A 21,006-nucleotide genomic window follows, 5' to 3' on the forward strand; every position below is an offset into this window, starting at 1 on the left:
TACAATAACATAAGCGAAAATAGGAGAATGAAGAAAGTTTTGCTCTGTCCCAATTCAATTGCGTCATCGGAGTCCCAAAACATTAGCTTTTTTTTTGCCTGATTGGATATATGCTTTACGATATTCTCGTTTATTTAATGCTATAACAATTTAATATAAATTTTCAAAATCAGATTTCGCCATTTTCTTTTCCAAAATCTTTAACCTGGTGCTATATTTCGTCTCCGTTTTCTTTAATCCACTATCATCTTGTTGTCTTCGTCGTTTCCAAATCCGTTTCCGTTATCCGTTTCGTTATCGTCTTCAATTCCATAGATTTTGTTAAGAATCTCGTCGATGAGTTGTCCTACCATTTTTTCGAAGTTTAGCTCATTCTCGTTGTCAACATCCATTTCCATTTTTATTTCAGTTTGTCCCTCATTGGTCAGATTCTTCTGCTCCTGCCCGTTGGCCTCTTTCTCTTGCTCGTCTTCATCCATGATCTCCAGCTTGATCTTCTTTGGAGGTGAAGCTTGCATATTCTCCTCCTCCTCGTTTTCTTTGATTTCGAGTTTAACCTTCTTGTTGTTCTTCTTCTTGACTACCTTCATTTTTATCTTCAAGTCTTTTTTTTGGTCTCCAGCGTTCTCTTCATTCATGTTGACCACCTCGTAGATCTTCTTGCATGCACGTTCTTCATCGCGCTTGGCAAACTTCTTCTTCAATTCGTCCAGCTCTTTCTCCAAGGCAAGGCACTTGCGATGAATGCGATCCAAACGCTGCTGAAAGGAGCTATAGCAGCACAGCAATTTGGGCGCATAGACATAGCGCTCCAGATAGTTAACAATATCCAGATTGAGTAGACGGCAGCTCTCGCACATGCGGAAGGCCGGCATGTGATAGCGAAAGTGTCCGGGTGGAAAAAATAATTTGCATTCGGTGCACATTAGAAGATAGCGTTCCTGTTGGAAGAAGTTACTCCGAGTAATTGGAAATTTCAATCCAATTTATTAGTAAAAAAAAAAAACTTACTCTGCGATACATTTTGTTCCTTTCGTTTTGAAAATTGGAGAGGAATGAGAAATGATTTTCCCTTTTCTGGTTTTATCCAACTGACGAACGTCAAACTGAATTTAGAGAAGAGTGCTCGGCCTACCTAGTCAGTGCTTGGTCGCTGCTCGGAATATACCTCAAGGCAGCTTGCTCAGTTTTTGTAGTCACTTACAGAAATAACTTTCACCCTTTCATCGATAAATCAAATCGAATTCAGTTAGTTCAGGGTGAAAGTTATTTCTGTAAGTGACTACAAAAACTGAGCAAGCTGCCTTGAGGTATATGCCGAGCAGCGACCGAGCACTGATGTAGGTAGGCTTGTACTTCCAGCTAAAATGTCAGAAACGTCGCCGACGAGTACAACAAAAAGCAAGAAGAAGTCCAAAAAGCAAAAGAAGAAGCTAAAAATGGCTCGGATCGCACGGAGATCGTTGGGCCCAGTGGAAGGAAATACTCCGGGAACCTCAAGCGGAGCTGTTAGTGACCTCAAGGCGATTGCTGAGGAAGAGCTTCCCATATACGAAGTTGAGGCGATCGTTAGCCATCGTGTGGAGAATGGTAGAACTAAATATTTTCTTAAATGGAAGGGGTATCCAGATTCGGCCAACTCTTGGGAACCGCGAAGTCATATTCTGTGCTCTGAACTGTTGCGCGAATATTCAAGAAAACTCCGAGAATTGGCTAGGAGTTTTCTAATCGTCTAGGATATATTCTCTCTCTCTCTTTGTTTTTTGTATGGACTGCAATCAGTTGAAATAAAACTATGACCAAATGGAATAACACTTTCCGAGTGCGAGAGTAAGAGAGATAGGAGACAGGATAAGTGATGATGCAGTCAAGGTTAGGCAACTCGGTAGTCGGAATGCCAACCGCACTGAGTGTTGGAGGGTTCTGTTCAGTTTTTCAATTAAGTTACATAACGAAACGAAATGAAACGAGCCAGCAGCCACCAGCCAGCAACCTTCTGCAGTTGGTTCCAACTGAGCGTCACTCTATTCAAATGAATCCCCATTTGGCTTCCACTTGACAATGGGCACACACACACACACCGACTCTGAACGGAAGGTGGGGAGGTGGGAGTGGCAGTTGAGGGGGAAAGAAAGATATGGAGAGTCGGTGAACTTAATTTGGTCACACACAATTGATTCTTTTTACCAGGTGCTCCACTCGTCTGCGTTTCCATTGGATTCTGGATTGTTATTGTTAGAGAGAGCCACAGATGATGGCAGTGGGAATGGAATCGAAAGTTAGCGCAGGACTTTCAACTGGGACAACTACGAGGACATTGTGCAAAACTCGTTTTGTAATTTGTGGCTGAAACAATGCAATTAAGTTGACATTAAGTGAAGTTCGACTCCAGCTACGTTTTCCTTGTTGTTTTTTTTTTTTTTGCTTTTGCCTTGGAAGAATGGGACATAGAGGTCACCACATTTACCGCACACTGTCATCCAGGTGTGTGTGTGTGTGACCACTCTAATGGCATCTAAAAGGTCATTCCTGTGGTCATTTTGACATAAAACATTTTTGAGAAGCTGAAAAACATTTTGGAAAATAGGCTACGGGGCATCATCATCATCATGAGGTTAGACTTCTTACCTGTTGTTTGGCCAAAGAGTCAAGAAAGAGAGATAGAGAGAGAGAGACAGAGAGAGAGAGAGAGAGAGAGAGGGAGAGTGGTCTTCTCTTCTTGGCCCTAGTTTACAATTTCTTTTGGGATTCTCTAACCTAACACAAGTTTAACCATGATGAGCATTCAGTCTCAAAAACATTCCACATCATTCCAGCCATAGTCGCTGGGCACAAAGATAATGTTTGAAAACAAAGAACAACAAGAACTCTAAAAACTGTGAGCCAAATTGCTGATACCCTTTGCATTGAAAGAGTTAGTTGTCTAGTGTGGATTCAGATGCATGGGATACTTGGTTTATGTATACATATATCGCAGCGATTGTTCATTTTAATCAAGTATCTATATATGGGTGCACAAATGACTTCAAATGGACCCTTTTCAGCACCTTGTGAATGAATAAAGGGTATAAAAAGTAAGAAAGGATTGTGAATCGCCCACACACACACACACACATACGACGACACTGGCACGTAGAATGGCATGTGGGTCTGGGTCTTGGTCTGGGTCTGAGTCTAGATCTGGGTCCTTTGCCTATGGACTAGACTTGAGTTTGGGGTTTATGTGACAAAAGCAGCTGCCTTTTGTTTAGCTAGCGCATCCTTCTCACTCTCTCCGGCTCCTGACTGCCGTGTTAGCTGAAGCATTCAAATAATTAAACTCATCAAGTTGGCTCTGCCGTTGCCTGAGACGGGCCGCCCGACCCCTCGCGCCACATCTCCTCTATGCTTTTGCTCTAATCTTCTTTGTTTTCTTTTTATGCCAGCGAGTCCTCTCGACCACATCAACTCATACACAGACACACCACCCACCCACACACACATTATCCTTGATCTTTTGCTAGTTCTTGACTCTGTTTGTTCTCCTTCTTATTTGGTCCCTGGCTTGTTCTCTCTCCCGTTCTCTCTCTCCTTCTCTCTCTCTCTAAATTATTAATTAAAGTATTTAACAAATATGCAAAAGTTTACCATAAGTATGCCTTTTCGTCCCGCTGCCTCCAGCGCCCATAGCCCAACCCCCTACCTCTTTGCCCGAGTTCATTCTGCAGAGTTAATAATGTGGCCAACACGCACACACACACACACACACACACACACACACTCAGAAATGTTGACTTTGCATCTTTTTGATGTGTTTCATTGCCGCATCAAAGGCGGCCTCTCGACAAATAGTTAAAATGACTATTTAAAGCTTGCTACTTCGTCTCCTTCTTCTTTGCATTCACTTCTTAATCTTCCTTACCCACATCCTCATGGCTGAGAAGAAGAATCTAGCCACTAGCAAAACCAAATTCCAATCCCCATGACAAGGACATTTTTCTAGGTATATATAGATAAAAGGATTCATCCCAAATATATAAATAGTTTCTATAAGTAGACATTGATATTGAATTGACAGTTGGAAAAGTTTAGACAGACCTTAATCAAAGTAAGCAGAGAGGGATAAATCACTGTTAGCTTTTAATCATTAAAATTTATGATATCGATAATTGGAATTGCCAAACATTGTAGGTTCGTTCTTACATTCTTCACTTTCACTTCTCCAAGATCTAGGTCTAGTTCTAGTTGAAACAGATTCGACCGTTCTATCCACAGTATACATGCAGATATTGAATATTCCTTATTCATGCTAAAATGTAGCTTGCTGCCTGTCCATCATGTTATTTAAGGATCTTTTCTTCAGTCCAGTCCAGCAGCTTGTCCATTATTTCCTTATGCATTATGCGGGCGCCACTTGACTTGGACTTGGCTTACTACTTAGCAAGGAGCCATGGCTCTTGGGCGGAGAGGACTCACTTTTCCGCACAACTTTCTTCTTCCTAGCGTAGAAATCCTTTTTACTTAAATCCTTCGCCAACATTTGACCGCAACGCCACGTGCATTTACGTAAGCTGATTACGCGAGTGTTTCGAACGTTCGGTCCGAACCGCTGGGCCATTAGGCAACCTGCCGCTGCAAAGGACACACACACACACACACACAGAAGAAGAGAACAGAATGTTGAGGAGCGAGAATGTTTCTCATTACGGGGGGGATGGTGGGGGGCTGGTGAAAGAGGCGGGGCGAGTTGTTCCGGCTTGTCTCATAAATATTTGCCAAGACGCCCAAACGAAATGACAGCCTTTTGGAATGCGAATGTCAAGTGGATGCGAATGTGAATACTTTGAATTACTAACAACATTTTTAACATATTCACGCACGGGTCGAGCATTCCACTGACTTCTGTGATGGGTATTGGGTCTGATCTCAGAGCTGCCATTTGTGTTTGTGTGTGTGTGTGCTTTTTTACTTGTTTTTTAGCTGGTTTTTGCTGTTGCGGCTGGTGTCACAAAATGTAAACGTTGCCAAGTCCTTTGGCTACACTTACAAACGAAGAAGATTAGGAGGACAAGGAGGAGTAAAAGAAGAAGGAATATATATATATATATATATGTAGTGTGTGTGTGTGTGTGTATATCTGTAGGTTGCCAGCACTTAAACAAAACGAGACGACAAGTGCCCATAGTGATGATGCCGATGCCGATGACTATGACGATGGCGATGCCTGAACCCTGCCACCGAACCGACCCTGGATCTCATCTTATTCCATGGCACCGTACCCCACCGCACCGCATCGCATCTCATCTCTTTAATTCAAATGCAAAACATAGAAAGCCTCGACCTGGCTCGGCCCCTGGCCCCGCCACAAACCCCTCCCTTACATTCTTCTCCCTCTGTCTCTCTCTCTCCCTCTCTGTTACTTCTTATTCCTTTGCCAGTTAGGTGAGTGCTTCACGTTTAAAGATAAATAATGCAGCAGCCGGGCAACAAATGGGCCGAAGGGGACTGCTGTCCTTACTGTGTGCTCTTCGCAAGGCATGAAGCGGCGTGGTGGTGGGGGGGGGACAGTGGTATGAGAATTGAGAACTGGGTTTTCTTCAGCTGTCAGCTAGCAGCATACTCTTACCTGGATGAGGTAGTAGTAGCCCATGGACAAACGCACACTGCACAAAATCAGAACAACTTTCTTCCAAATTCGCACAGATGTTTGTATTCACTGAAAAGTAGCTATATTGTTTAACATTCCCATATTTCTCTCAGTGCATTAGTTCAGCAGAGAGACAGAGAGAGGCTTTCAGTACTCAGTTCTGGATTCTCCTTCTTGAGCCGCTGTTGACACATAGTTTGTAGTTGGCAAACAGCAACAGCAACAGCAGCGCAGCAGTTGCTGCTGCCTGAAGATGCTTTGTATAAATTTGAATATTTAACTGCACAACAACAGCAACATTTCACTCAAATCTGCTGCCTACTAACTGCAGTCTCAACCAGCAGCTTCTTGAATTCTGTTCCACATCCTCCTCATCTCCATAGTGCGAGCCTCATCCTCGTGTCTCTGGCATAGTTTGTCGCTCATTTGGCATGCATGTGTGCCGCTGACATAACCAAGGCAAACCAAAAAAAGAAAGAAACCAAATGAAACCCAAACCTTATGAAAGACCCCGAAAAGAAGATGATAAAGAGTCGGTGTGTGTGTGGGAAACGAATCTTTCACCAGGAAACATGGTCTCCCACACATCTACACACTTTCTCCAGCTCAAGGATCGAAAGAAAACACATTGAACAAAGGAGATTGCTTGACATTTAGTTTTATATTTCATTTATTTAGTTTTATTTTTAGTTCATTAATTAATTCATTAGTTTTTCATTTATTTATGCTTAGACCCTTGATATCCTCAGAAGTGTGTGTGGTGTGGTTTTCTTTCTTCTTCTTCAACTTGCTTCATTATTCATTATATAATCATTATTTTTGTTTTCTCATCATATATATATATATATATGTATATATATATCTTTAAATATATACATATATTTATATATACATATAGATGTATGTATGTATATAGGCATATATATATGTAGTCCCATATATATATATATATATATAATGTCATTGCCATTTGTATGCCTATATATATATATATATATATTTATATATATATATATATGCTTAGTATTTGCTAGGTAGGTTTTCTTTATTCTCATTTTATACTTTTTGTTTTTTTTTTTTTTTTTTTTTGGGGAAAATCTTAAAAAAAAATTGTGGTTCTTTGTTTTTTGTTTTTGTTTTTGTTTCAAGAGGAGAATTTGTTCTACAATATTTTCTTGTTTTTTGTTTTCGTTTTGTTTTATATTTACTTAGTTGTTGTTGTTGTTTTTTCTTCGTGATATACTACAAATTTGTTAAGTTTGCTTGCATTTTTCTTGTTGTTAATAAATATATTTTTGCTGTTTCTTTTTTTGTTCTTGTGTCGCTGCTGCCTTTTGTTTTGTATTTTTAAATTAATTGTGTTTGGTTTTTGTTTTGTTTGTGGCTTTATATTTTATTATATCTCATAAATTCATGTTGTTGCTAAATTTTGTTGTTGTAGTTGTTAGTTGTAGTGCTATGTGTGTGTGTGTGTGTGTATGTGTATTTTGAGAGTGTGTGCAAAACATTTAAATGTTTAATTTATCTCAATTGTTTCCCTGTTTCTTTATTTGCTAAGTATTTTTCTTGTTTCTTGTTTTTGTTTTTCCTTTTGTTTTTTGTTTATGTTTAATATTTATTATCATTATTATTAATTATTATTTTATGGCCCTCTAACATAAATATACTAAAATACCATTTTTTGTTTTGTATGTTTTTTTTTTTTTTTTTGTTTTTTTTTTTTTTTTTTTTGTCCTATTTACATATAAATATTTCTGTAGTTGTTGTTTTTTTATGGATTCATTTTTTGTTTTTTTTTTTTCAAGCCATATTTATCTTATCTTTTTTGCTTTAAATTTTAGTTTAATGTGCACTTTTTTTGTCTTTTTTTTTTTGTTGCTTTTGAAGCAATTTAATTTTGCTTGTTTTTTTTTGTGTTTGTTTTCTCGTTTTATTTTGTTTTAATGCTTGCCAAATTCTAATAGGTAACTGACTCCTGCTCTTTTTCAAAATTGTTTTTGTTTTTTGTTTAATTTTTTGGTTTGCCAATTAAAAAAATGATCGAATGAATGGAAAAATTGGGGGAGGAAACCAACACACAGAGAAATGCAAACAGAAGGTCTGAAAGAAAATCGAAATCATACGGCTATTGGATATCCTTTAGTTTATATAGATTTGGGATCTGCAACCGTTATGAATCGTTATAATTCTGATTCGTTATTTACAAAGCGTCAATTTCCTATGCAAGATGAACTGAATAGATTCTAGTGTGTGTCTAATTGACCGATCTGATCTGAAGTTTAACTTGAAGAACTCTTAGGAAATCCAAGGAGACAGAAAGGAGTGTTTTGTTGGCACGGTTAAGTGTATACTTGAAGCACAAGGAACATACATATATATATGTAACAAAACGGAGAACGAAACTTGCCAAACAGACAGTTACGGTAACCGTTATAGATAACGGTTGCATTCCCTAATCTCATATATATGCATACACATATGTAGATATAATATTTTATATATACGTTGACCATACATCTAGTTAAGTTATGCTTGACCTTATCTTTACAACTATCTAGGCTCGAGCGACATTTTGGTTAAAAAAGGGCAAAAAAATGGGAAAAAAACTAGACAAATGACATTGCAATACGGTTAAGCTTAACATGTACAAATATATATGTGGATGTTGCTTATGGATCCACTTGGGTTACCCTTATGCTTTATAATATTCTTAGATATATACACACAAAACACTCAAGTTCGCTGGCGCTCTATCTCGCTATCTCTTTCTGGGCCCAATCAATTCAGGAAACATTTGCATTCTTTTTCTCTCCCATTTCGGCCCTGGTTGGTTGTTGCTTGTCTCTTTTGATATAAGGCTATCTCCTTCTGATTTCGGTTCTTGTGTTTTGTCTAAATTTGAAAGCTTTCTATATATCCATTGCTTTCGTTTTCGCTATTCAACGCCCATCTTCCCGTTATTTTTGGCCACATTATGGTTCTATCTTTTCCTTTTTGGTTTCTTTTTAATTTTTTGCAAAAATTTCATTTCAAAAATTGTATTTTTCAATTTGTTAATTTCCGCAAAACTAATTCAGCAATTCTTATTTTTCTTTTATTTTCCACTTATTTGGTATATATATATAATATATATATATGTATGTGTATATATATTTTTCGGTTTTCCACTTTCACACACAAAAAAAAAAAAAAAAAAAAAAAAGAAAATCCTTGTCTACATTTTAGTTTCTTTTTTTTACAAATATTTTTTAGGCGATTTTTAGTTTTCGGTTTTTTTTTTTTGCAATAAATTCGATAAGCACCAATTCATGAAACAAAAGTCAAATCAAAAAAGGGGAAAGCAAAAAGATTAATTAACCAAGAAAAACGGGGAAAAGTGAACAACATTTGAAGTTGAATTACTTCTTTTCATTAGTTTTCTCATATTTTTTTGAGTATTTTGCAAATGGACGGAAAATGAATATATATGCTCGACTTTGAAGTTGAATACATTCAAAACTCTGAGCTCCATCTGAAATTTGAATACTCTCGACTCGAATTTCCATTCATTCTCGATTGCAAAAAACCAACTCGAATTCGAACTGAAATTTTGCTGTTTTCTGTTTGTTTTTGGATCGAAAGATTTTCAAGTGCTTTTCATTTTCGTTCTCGACTTCGATTTAATACTGGCATTTTTTGTTTGTTTTTAAGTGATTGTTTCTCTATTTTGTTCTTTAAGTTTTGTAAGCTTTATTTCGATTTATTTGTTTTGTTTGCTTTTCGAGATGATCTCTCGTCTCTCTTCTGCAGCTTTCAACTTATAAATAATAACAAATTATTACACAGATTGTTTTACTCTTTAATAATAATACATATATATGTACCTACATATAGGGGATCTCTATAGCTAAAAGATATTCAAAGACAATGACACACGAAAAAAAAGAGAAACGAATTACAAATAGGGGAGGAAATAAATTATTTAAACTCAACTTAGTCATTAAGCATTATCAATGGATTTTACATGCTATAGGTTTATATTTATATTAAAGTTTATGTTTATATATATTTATATATATGTGTGTGTATGTATAATTAAAAAAAAATTGTTACCTAAAAGCTAAGTTCTTTTGTTTTATTTTTAATTTATGTGTATATATATATAAATAATGATCCATGATTTTTGTTGAATTTCTCTGCTCTTCCTCTTTGTGGATAACAAACTTTCTTCATGGAATACAAAAACTGATGCGAGGTCCTTACGAAAATCGAATTCCAAACTGAAACTTGGAACTTCGAAACCCAATTTTAGCTGGATATTGATCTCGTACGTCGACCAGCTGATTATTCCATCAGTTGATATTATTATCATTATTATTATTATACTCTCCGATATCGGTTTACTATCTTTTAGCTCCTGTATATACATTCATAATGGGTTACATATACATATATATATATGCATGTGTGAGACATCGCATCGTACATACATATCTTTTAATATACTTTGTCTTGTCTTATTTCTTGTCGCTGCTTGTAATTATGACTATGAGACATACATAGAAAATGCAATTCTACACCCAAAAAGCGCTGTTGCGTGCAGTTTCCTTGTGTTTAATGTTTTCTCTTCTCTTCTCTTCCCTTCTCTTCATTTAATGTTTCTTATTCTTTTTCTTTTTTTGTATTTGTTTAAAACTATGCCAGTCTCAAAAAGCTCGAGTACCACGAACAAAAAATGTTTCTTTTATGGTTTTTTTTTTGTTTTGTTTTTTTCATCCCATCGTCTCCTTCATTTTCTCGTTAGTTGCTTCCTTAGTTCATTCTGCTCCTACTTTTCTTATTGTGTGTGTGTGTGTGTTGTGGTTTTATATTATGACTACCGTATAACTAACATATATATGTTTAGCATAGGTTCTAACGACAAAAAAATTTGATAACATATTCATTTTTTTTTTTATTTTTTAGGCCTATATATATATATATTCGTATGTGTATCATATATATATATATTTGTATGTATGTATGTTGAATTGTTCAAGTGTGTGTGTGTTTCAGAGAAGGCTTTAGTTTTGAGGCGGGACTCTGTACCTTTACACCTTTTGGTTCTTAGTTTTTCGGTAAGATTATGTGATCGAAAGTCTTAACTGATGGCACACTTGAAGGGTTGTCTTTCTTTCCTTCTTCTGTTGTCGAGGAGGCAGGGGAGAGGAGGGGACTTTCTTCTCTATTTGTGTTTTGCATTATTGTTTCTATTTATACGATTTATTTTGTCATATATGTATATTAGTTCAGTTGCCTTTTGCAGCAACTCTAATTCTGTTTTTACGTACTATTTGGTAGTTAATGAATGTGGGATGTGTGTGGGTGTGTGTGTGTGGGGGCGGGGCGGGGCTTAGACTAAGAGCTAACAGGCAATGTGCTCTGAATCAATGCTACGTCGCCGCCTGCTTACATTCGGGACACCCGCTGCCCCACCGGTGGCTCCCTTCTTCTTGACAAACTTTATGTTGTAGGGATCCTCGGCCAGTTCGGGATAGAGCATCACATCGTGGATGTATTCACCCTCGTAGTTATTCGCATAGCTCTGTTTGAGAATCTCGTCGCTTTCCTGCTGCGTCCATTCCAGGATGGTGGTGAGGCCACTGCGCAGGGCCTCCTTCTCCCGATGCCAGGCTTTGCGCACGGCCGTCAGTTTGGCATGGTGCATGAGACGTTGCTGCTCTTTGGCCACGGTGGTGCCGTATCGCAAATTGATGATGGCGTGGGCCCCGTGGATTTTCACATCCAAATAATTGCCCTGCGATGATGAACCCGATGAGCCAGATCCAGAGGAGGAGCCACTCGATGAAGCCGGCGACGACGATGAGGACGACGACGAAGAGGATGAGGAGGATGTGCTGCCTGGCGTACTCTCTCGGGTGATCTCATGGAATGTGGTATTCACCTGGCCCTGGAGACGTTTCAACTGCTGGCGATCCTCACTGGCCCGCCACGCATCCTCCTTGACAAAGAAGAACGAGTCCTGCTGGGCATTGTGCACCACGAAGGTGAAGGGCAGCAGCTTGGAGCGATTGAAGACGCTGGTGTACACATCACGATAAATGGCATTGGCTGCCGGAACACTCGATACAATGGCCTGGCCATCGGCTGTGCGTGATACCACGATTCCCTTGCCAAACGGTGGTTCCGTATCTGAACCTATGCTGCGTGGTGATGGATCCATTACATCGCATTTGAGGGCAGAACGCGGCGGCGCCGACAACTGCTCGAAATCGGACATGCGTCGCACATTGAGATGGGCCAGGAAACCGCTCTCCACTGCCATCGTGGGAATATTATCGAAGGGCCGTCGCATATTCAAGGCAATGGGATTGGTGGGCGGACGTCCCCAAAGTGCAGGTGGTTGCCACAAATCGCGCTCCTTGGCCAATTGGGGCATCAGATTGCCCACATTGTAGCCCAGGGTTCGCATCCAGCTGGCAAAGTTATCCGGATAGTGTCGCTCGTGACCCACATTGATGGGATCGTTGCCATTGAAGCGATACAGATGCAGGCGCGTGGGTGTAATGATACGTTCCGCCACCCACTGCCAATCGGGCGACATCCATTGGCCAATCAGCGGATCATAGACCCGTCCATCGCCCATATGGACCAGCGTGGTGACCTGATCCAAAATTCCGCCACAGAAGTCGATGGGCAAATACAAATACGGATTCGAATCGTACACAATGTGGCCGAAGGGCGAACGCATAATCTCCCGTATTCCCTCCCCATACTGGTTGAACAGCATCAACGGGGTGCCACTCTGGTCCGTGGCCACATAGTATTTGTGTCTGTACACCTGGGCATAGATCAAATGGCCGACATCGTCGTACGTAAGGGACATTAGCTTACCGTCGCGCGGCGAATATATCTGCGAGACTTCGTAGGGTCGCTGCTGGTTAGTATAGAAGAACTGGGTGACATTGCCAAAGTTATCCTTGCGCGTGGTCAAACGCTTCAGATGATCATAGTAGTATCTTACATCGAAGCGTCCCCGCTTGGAGGCTCGCACCAGGAGACCTTGCGTATTGTAGTGGAAACGTTCCTCGCGTGCATTCTGGGCCACAAGACCGCGGGCATCGTACTTGTACTGCCCCTCGCCGAACTTGACAATGCGGTCCTGGTTATTGTACTCCATGGGTATGGTATTGCCCCGATAGGTCAGCGACAGTAAGTTTCCATTGTCGTCGTAGCGGAAGCCCCATGGTTCCTGGGCCTCCACACCCACCAGCTGACCATCGCAGTCCCAGGTGTAGTTCTTGACATTTGTGTAGCTGTTCACTGCCATGTTGCGTGTATAGGTCCGTGTCTGGGAAATGCGGCCGTGCACACCGTACGAGAACTCCATGCGGAAGACTTCCAGCCGATGAATGGCCAGGGCCATGCGCTGTGTCTGGAAGCGTCCGTCGACCGTGCGAGTGAAGCCAGCAGTGCCATCATGCAGCTGCGTCTGATTACGGGCTGGTCGAGTGAACTTAAATTGTCCAATTAGGCTGGGTTGTCCTGTCCTGGGATCGTAAGCGAATGCCTGGGTGGGCAGGTTCTGACCTCCGATGCGGCCCTGCAGGGCCACTACCCTCAGTTGACTGTCGTACTCGTAGCTGAACTTGGCATTGCTCAGCCCCGTCTTGGCCACATAGTCGATGCGCTCCTCTGTTAGCAGGCCCGAGGCGTACTCAAAGTCCCAGCGGTATTCCAATTCGCGCTCGGCGTGCGATACGGTGCTGGGCATGCCGGTGACCTCGTTATACTGGAACTCACTGCGTCCATCGCCGTGCACCACCTCGGTCAGTTGGCCGGCGGCATTGTAGCGATAGACAATTCGAGCTCCATCTCCGGGTAGTATCGTCTGGAGCAGAGCTCCGGCATGGCTGTAATGCTGTAGATAGGCTCGCGTACTGCCCGGCGGTGTGTAAGTGCAGCGAATGAAACCGATGGATGTCTGCATGCTGAAGCTGTGCCGTGTTCCCGACGGCAGGATGACGTGACGCAGGCCACCAGCCTCGTCGTATTGCAGCACGAACTTCCGCTGACTGGCCAAACCGATTTCCGAGACAAGATTCCAATCGTTGTAGACAAAGGATATGATGCCGTCCTGTTGTGAGGTGATCTCCGACAGCAGGCCATGACGATCGTAGCTGTACTTGAGCTCAGCTGGTCCCCAGGCCCAACCTTCGACGCGATTGAAGCGATCGTAGGTGATGTTGACCGGATAACCGTTCGTTGGATAATACGATTTGGGCAGACCCGATTGATCGTAGGCCACTATCAGAATGGGCGTCCTGTTGGCATCGTAGAATGTCTCGCGATTCGTGAACTGATCAAATTCCACACCAATCACCCGCGACTGATTGACCCAGATCTCACGATTGAGTGTCTGCTGGGGATTTCGAACATCTCCCACTAGATTGTAGACCGAATACATGGAATTGGTGAGCCCATCGCCCATCGTGACACTTTGATGCGACCACATGGCCAACATTTCGGCTTCAACGGGCAGGGCGGCCTCCAGGAGTGGATGACGAGCCACTGCCGAGGCCTCGACCACAACACCATTTGCCCCATGAATGACCAGAGTGTTATTGGCCTTCAATTCGGCATCGGCATGAGCCAATCCACGCTTCAAGAAAGCAGATCGTACTCCACCCAGAACAAGCAACTCATTCGCCGTTGTCCCCACCGTCGTGAGGCGTTCCCGTGAGAATAGCGATTCGACCGATGCATGAACATAGACGGTTAAGCCCTTATTATCCGCCAACTGCGAGGTGATGCGTACAATCTCACCGCTGGGCAGGATCATGCCAGTGACGCGGCCAAATTCATCATACTGATAGATATACGTTTCGCCGCCCGACGATCGCGAATTCAACAAACCCGTATTGCTATCGTAGTCGAGTTCAATTTCCTGACGGCCTTTCTCACTCAGCTTGGTCATGATGCCAATGCCATTGATCTGGATTTCCGATTTGTGATCCTGGGTATTCTCAATTGAGCTAACCACATTGCTGTAGTCGCGAAGGAACTGGATCTTGTTGCCCGAGGCATCTGTGACAGTAGAGAGACGACCGAAACTGGTGTTCTTCGAGTAGAGGAAACTGTAGCGAGTTTTACCCGATGTCAGATCCTTGGTGGCCACATGTTGTCCATAACGATTGAATACATAAATCTCGCTGGACGGCGGGAAGGGTATATGGAACTCGCCGTTCTCATCGTGTGATGGCAAATAGTGTTCCAGGGCCAGAACATGAAGAGAACCTGCAAATGAAAGGGAAATGCAAATATATTTCACAAAACTAAAAATTTCATCCTAAATGGAAAGGTAATCATCATGGTAATTACTAAGAATTTACTAATTTAAATTCACAAGCACTAGCAATGAACGTTTATCTTATGCAAGTACACTCAAGCATTTGCATCCTCTTTTCAACACACACACACACAGTCACACAGATGCAAATTGACACATTTCTTGCAGAAGCTTCGTCTTTGTTCTTCAATTCCGCCCTGAAGCCCAAAAAAGTATGCTATGGCAAAAGTTTGCAATTCCCTTAACTGGTCATTAAATTTATTCGAAAAACTCTTTGGCTTACCTCTTGCTCCCCTCTTTCACTCTGTCGATGGCATTGTTGACCATTTGCTTAAGTTAAACGCCAACCTACTTGCAGCTGTTTGTTTTCATTTCCTTCCCCACCCCGTCCCGTCCCGTCCCGTTCAGTCACCCCTCTCTTCACAGTCAGCACATCGTTTTCATCCTCACTTACAATTTTCTTTTTGGTGTTCTCATAAAACGTTTTAAGTTTTAAATCACTGCAAGTGCATATACATACATACAAAAACAAAATGGCGTAGGTGTCTGTGTTGCTGTGTGTGTGAGTGAGTTGGTGTGAGTGTCTTAAGCATTTTTGTGCAATTTGCTTTTGTTGTTGCTGCTGCTGCTTCTGCTTCTGCTGCAGCGGCATTTTATTTTAGTTAGTGTTGAAAATCGCTTTTGGATTTGCATAAATTTGCTTGCTTTGCCGGCTTTGCATTGGCAAACAGACAAACAGAGACGATGACAATGTCGAGGAGAGAATGAAGATGGCCGGAAGAAGGAAGAAGACAGAGTGGGCAGTGGAATGAGTTGGTAACCAATTCTATTTCTCTATGGAAAGATTTTATATTCTTTAGCCGTGTGAGCAGTGAAACATTTTTCTTCTGTATATCTTAATTGATAATAACGTGACAGACCTCCCCCCGCCCTACCGATTCGTTCATGAAATTCCACTTGAATAAAACTAGAAATAAAAATAAAAATATTTAATATTGTTGCTATTGCTCATGTTGCTGTTGTTGTTATTGTTGTTGTCCTTGGTTGATTTGATTGCGTTACAGTTCATTTACCCGCCAAAGCTAAAGCTGGAGACGAAGCGAAAGCCATTATGGTCTCATTTGAGAGGAGTTTTCGGTTACATACAATACGGAAAAGATTGTGGGGGTGCCAGTGGAGGAGGGACAACGAGTTGTGTGGGTGAAATAAGAGATGGTCACAGGGCGTTGGGGATGGGGAGGGGGAATGGAGACTGGGGCTAGGATCAGGGGACATTGGCACAGAGCCAGAGACCAAACGATTGAGCGAATTTCAATGCAATAAATGTGTGACGCTCTGTTGGAGCTTGTATGCCTCGATGTATGTATGTGTGTGTGTGGGTGTGTTTGTGTGTGTGTGTGAGAGTTGTAATGTAATGTAATGTAATGGTAATGACCCCATAAACTGAACAACTTGTTTGTGCCCAGTCTAAAGGGTTGTGGCCATTGTGTCGCCAGATGTTTGCCATTGTTGGGCATGTTGTTGTTGTTGCTGTTGTTGCTGTTGCTTGGCTCTCGTTTTTGCCAAAGATACTTGGCATATGTCCAATTCTAAATCAATGGAAATTGAACTTTGTTGCAGCGGCAGCAGCAACGGCAGCAATCTCAATATCAGCAACAATAGAAAATACATGGCAAGTCACACATAAAGATTCTCTACATAAATTTCAAATTAAGACAAAAGAAGAGGAAGAAAAGAAAACCGATCCAAGTGAATTTGAACAATATGGAACGAAAGTCAGCAGAATTCTTTAACGTCCTTGGACAGATATAATGAGGACACACGGACAAGAAGTTTATTTAAGTCATGAGCTAATACCTAGATGGAGATACCAATCGGAGAATTGTTTGAAGAAACGTTTCTTCATTGCAGTCTCTTTCTCTTGGCACATTTTGAATAATAAGTCTAGAATCAAGGTTTGCCAAACAAAAAGAGGCAATCGTTATTCAATTAGAAATTTATTTTCAGCTAATTTTTGGGTTTTTTTTTTTTTTTTTTGTCAATGTGTTTTGTATCTATCTGTATTTTGACTCACTCTTATCTACTTTGTGTTCTCTTTTCTATTGTCTAGTTGGTTTTTTTTCATTCCCCCCGCATTCACTTTCGACTGGCAGCAATTAATGCAACAATTTGTCACTTGAGCAACACATTTTGAATGAAGCTTATTTACGTTTTGCTGGACTGGACACGGACACACACACACACACATACAGTTGATTAATGCATTTCAGTGTCTCAATGGGTGCGTGGGGTGGTGTAGTTGCTGCTTTGCTTTCAGGAAATTCGCCACCGCGTTGTAGGTAATAAGATTGATTTTCACTTTTTCGCTTTTTCACACACACACACACACACTAAGGCACACAGCAGGCAGACGAAAGGAGCAATCCATTGGTCGTTCTGTTTAACCCAGAGAGCCACCCAAGAGCCAGAGTCATCCACCCTTGGCGGCTGCTTACCCCAAAAAGGGCAATCACTCACACGTGCCTCTCACGTCTCTTGGTTGGTTGGCTGGCTGGCTGGCTGGCAGGATGGCTGGCTGGCTGCTTGGTGTGCGTTCTCTATCTACACATCTTTGATTCAACCCACTATACTACTACTCAATGGCCTGTCGAGTACGACTAAAACTTGATTAATTATAGCCATTGATTTGCTTTCCACGGCTTCTTTTTCATTAATTTGTGTTGCGTTGCCAACACATATACACACACACACACACACACTAACACACAGGGAATCCTGCAGCCACATCTACACCAAGATCCATGTCCATCGTTAGCATCTCGTTCTACGTCGTCGAAAATTTATTAATTACGTTTTTGGTCTTATCAAATTACGCTTTGCTAATGCACTCAAATTTATACCTTTTTTCCCGGTTTTCTTTTCCTTTGGTTTTCTCTCTCTCTCTCTCTTTGGGTTAGCTTTTTCTTTGCTTTTGTTGTTGTTTGCTTTTGTTTTTGCTGCTGCTGTTGTTGTTGAGCTTTTCCTTTTTGGTTTTTCCTATTCCAGGCCCTGGATAATTTATTGGCGGCCATTTTGTTTTTGGCCCCATGCTCTTGTCATCATCATCATCATCATCTACTCATCTACCTGTGTGTGTGTGTTTGTGTGTGTGTATGAGTTCTTTTTAAAGGCGTCCTAATTTGTCCTTGTTCGAATTGTAACGGAAATTGCTTACCCTTCTCGCTACTTCCCTCTCTCCTTCCTCTCACTCTCATACACTTCATTGCCTTCGATTGTTGTTGTCATTATTATTATTATTGTATATGCGAATATATGTGTGTGTTAGTGAGTATGTGTATTGTAGTTGCGTTTTGTGTTTTGCAATATGTCGAAAATTCAACTTCCGCCTTCTATGTGTGTGTGTGTTTTTATTTTTCCTCTTGCTTCATTCAGCTTTTCTTCTAGCAGTTAACAATTTTCCTTCGTTCTCCTTGTTAACAATAAAGAAACGAAAAGAAAGAGAAAATTTGCCAAAGGAAATGTTCCATTTTCCATGAGTGTGCTTGTGTGAGTGTGTGTGAGCCAATTTGTTTTGCAGTTGTGTGTTGTTGCCCTTTTGCCCCCACCCTCCACCATCTACTCACACACACACACACACACAGAGAAAGATGACAAATTTGTATCAGTTGACAGCTTGGCATAGCAAAAATACCAACAGCAGCTGCAGATGAAGGCAACGAAGCAAATAGAGCAGGAAAAACCTACGCACTTTTGCCCCCTATTGGCCTCAAGAAAAACCTAAGGAAATCCTTATGAAGAAGGAACAACAAAAAAAAGATCCAACTGCGACTAGAATGGTGACTGCTAGGAGTAGGAATAGGATTATTAGTTACACGATTCACAATTTCCCAAACTAATTTGCAAACTTTTACATCAACAAACAAATTGATTAGAAATATCTCAGATTTAACCATCAGTGGACATTTCTCTTTTTGTTATTTGTCTGGCTTTTGCTTTAAGTGTAGTCAAGAAGAGGACGAGGAGTTTTGAGAGATTCTCCTCTTTTTAAAGAAATCCTAAACCCTACTAGTGCTTGAGTTTAAGTCAAATGAAATGATAATTATCATCATAGATAGAGGTTAAAATTTAGCTTAGCATACTTATTGGGGCTTATTTGATTTCGTTTCACACTCACCTTGATCAGCCACATTGATGACACCATCCTGAGCGACAGCTATGGCCGAGATGGCCTGGAAACGGGCATTCGATGATAGTAAAGTCTCCGCATTACTCAGTGTTCCATCATCGTTGAGGGTGGCACCACCCACGCCCGCTGCCGTTGTCTTGGCGCCCAACAGGACCGTTGTGGTGGTGGTTGGCCCAGTGGACATGAGACTGCCGCCGGCCACAATGCCGGCCAAAGTGCCAGCTGAACCAGCTGACGAGCCGGCGCCTAGATTACCGCCGGGACAGACACAGGCACCGCCGTTCGCGTTAGTTCCACCTCCACTGCCAGCGCCGCCGCTGTTATTGCCACTGCCAGACGCACCACCAGGTCCACCGCCTCCCGCCGACGATGAGCCGGCTGCACTGCCATTATTTCCGTTTCCGCCAGATGGTGTCGTTGGTGTAGTGCCACCATTATTGCGTGTCGGATTCACGGTCGTTGAGTAAGCGCCGCCATTTGCAATCCCCATGCCACCGACAACACCACCGGACGAGGCTGAGGCTGAGCCATTTCCAATTGTACAGTCGCACGACTGTGAGCTGCATGGCATTAGAAATAGGCGAGGGAAGGGAAGAGAAGAGAAGGAGAAAAAAGATGGATGGTTAGATTGAGAGTTAGTTAGTAATAGTAGTCGTATTCGCTTTTGCCAGGAAATGCTTTGCTAGCCACACCCCAGAACAGAACCCGAGACCCATTGCTGCCACCCCATCCTATCTCATTCTATTCTATCTCAGATACGACATCCGACTCCTTGGACGCGCGTATTTATGATGACATTGTTTGTTCGATAAACATTCTAAAGTAAAATGAACTGCACCCCATGCTTTACAGCTCTATGGCTATAGAGCTCCCTGAGCCACGCCTACACAACAGACAATTCTGAGCTCTAAATAAAAAGAAACACACATACATACATACATACACATACAATCTATGTATAAGAAACGAAAGAAAAGAAATATATATATATTTCTATATAAAGTTGATTTATAGTTTCTGTCTGTGGCGGCCGCTAATTACTTTGCCACGTCTACCGACCACGCCCATTTAGCAGCAGCAGCAGCGGCAGTGGCAATAACAGAAGTAGGAGTTAGGGTTAAGACCAACACCTGACGCCTTTCACATGGCCACCCACACACACACACCCACGGGCACAATTCCATTCTATTCATTTAACCCCATAACCAACAACGTTTTATGTGCGGCCAAAGAATTCTATTAGCTTAAATAAACTGCCGAATTAAGTTGCAAAAATTGTTAGCTACACAGACACACACACACACACACACCACTCTCTCCCCCTTTCTCTTTCGCTGGTGGAAATATTCCACATTTATGTTAGCCCTCCCACCTACTCACTCACACACTTACTCCCTCAGTCAGTCAGTCAAACTAAGCAAATTAATTGGTTTAGTGTAAAATTTTTCGTGTTGGAAATTGTGAAATATCTAAAACCCTGCGGCGTCAAGCCAACAAAATTCTGTATATAACTTTGTATATATGCAGATGCATATGTATGTGTGTGTGTGTGAATGCATGTGAACCAAAACCTGCAGCATTTTCCATTTGGCTGAACTATTTTCACAAGTTTATTTGAAATGATTATGGAATTTTTGTGGCAAAAACAGTTTCGAACACTATCCAAATTGTTTCCTTTCTATTTTGAAGCCATCAACAAACGGCAATCTCAATTAAACGTTTTGTATTTATATTTATCAACACTGAAATGAATTATCCCTAAAAGATAAGTACCTATATACATATATCGTTAAAGTTTCTTTTCATAACTAAAACGATCAGTGATCCTTATCATGGAATGGATTAACACATGGTCAATTCTTCACC

At 41.4% G+C, this 21,006-nt stretch overlaps 2 protein-coding genes and 1 long non-coding RNA gene across 9 annotated transcripts in view; 1 reads left to right on the forward strand and 2 right to left on the reverse strand.

Moving 5' to 3' along the window:
- LOC137581815 (uncharacterized) overlaps nt 1–21,006 on the forward strand; it is a 176,959-nt gene that overhangs the window by 91,842 nt on the left and 64,111 nt on the right. The window lies entirely within an intron of this gene.
- LOC137587166 (uncharacterized) lies at nt 110–1,123 on the reverse strand. The gene is made up of 2 exons (XM_068303440.1): nt 1,012–1,123; nt 110–941 (listed from the first exon to the last, which is right to left on the reverse strand). The coding sequence occupies exons 1-2, from the start codon at nt 1,021–1,023 to the stop codon at nt 234–236; spliced, it is 720 nt and encodes a 239-aa protein (XP_068159541.1). The 5' UTR covers nt 1,024–1,123; the 3' UTR covers nt 110–233.
- Ten-a (tenascin accessory) overlaps nt 6,269–21,006 on the reverse strand; it is a 250,355-nt gene continuing 235,617 nt past the window's right edge. For all 7 annotated transcript variants that reach the window (XM_068295997.1, XM_068296005.1, XM_068296015.1 and 4 more), the window contains 2 exons: nt 19,129–19,700; nt 6,269–14,902 (listed from right to left, as the gene is read on the reverse strand). In XM_068295997.1, coding sequence (XP_068152098.1) covers nt 11,010–14,902; nt 19,129–19,700 — 4,465 coding nt within the window. In that variant the 3' untranslated portion in view covers nt 6,269–11,009. The remainder of the gene's footprint in view (nt 14,903–19,128; nt 19,701–21,006) is intronic.

This window comes from Drosophila tropicalis, unplaced genomic scaffold (genome assembly GCF_018151085.1).
Source record: "Drosophila tropicalis isolate 14030-0801.00 unplaced genomic scaffold, ASM1815108v1 contig_158, whole genome shotgun sequence".
NCBI lineage: Eukaryota > Metazoa > Arthropoda > Insecta > Diptera > Drosophilidae > Drosophila > Drosophila tropicalis.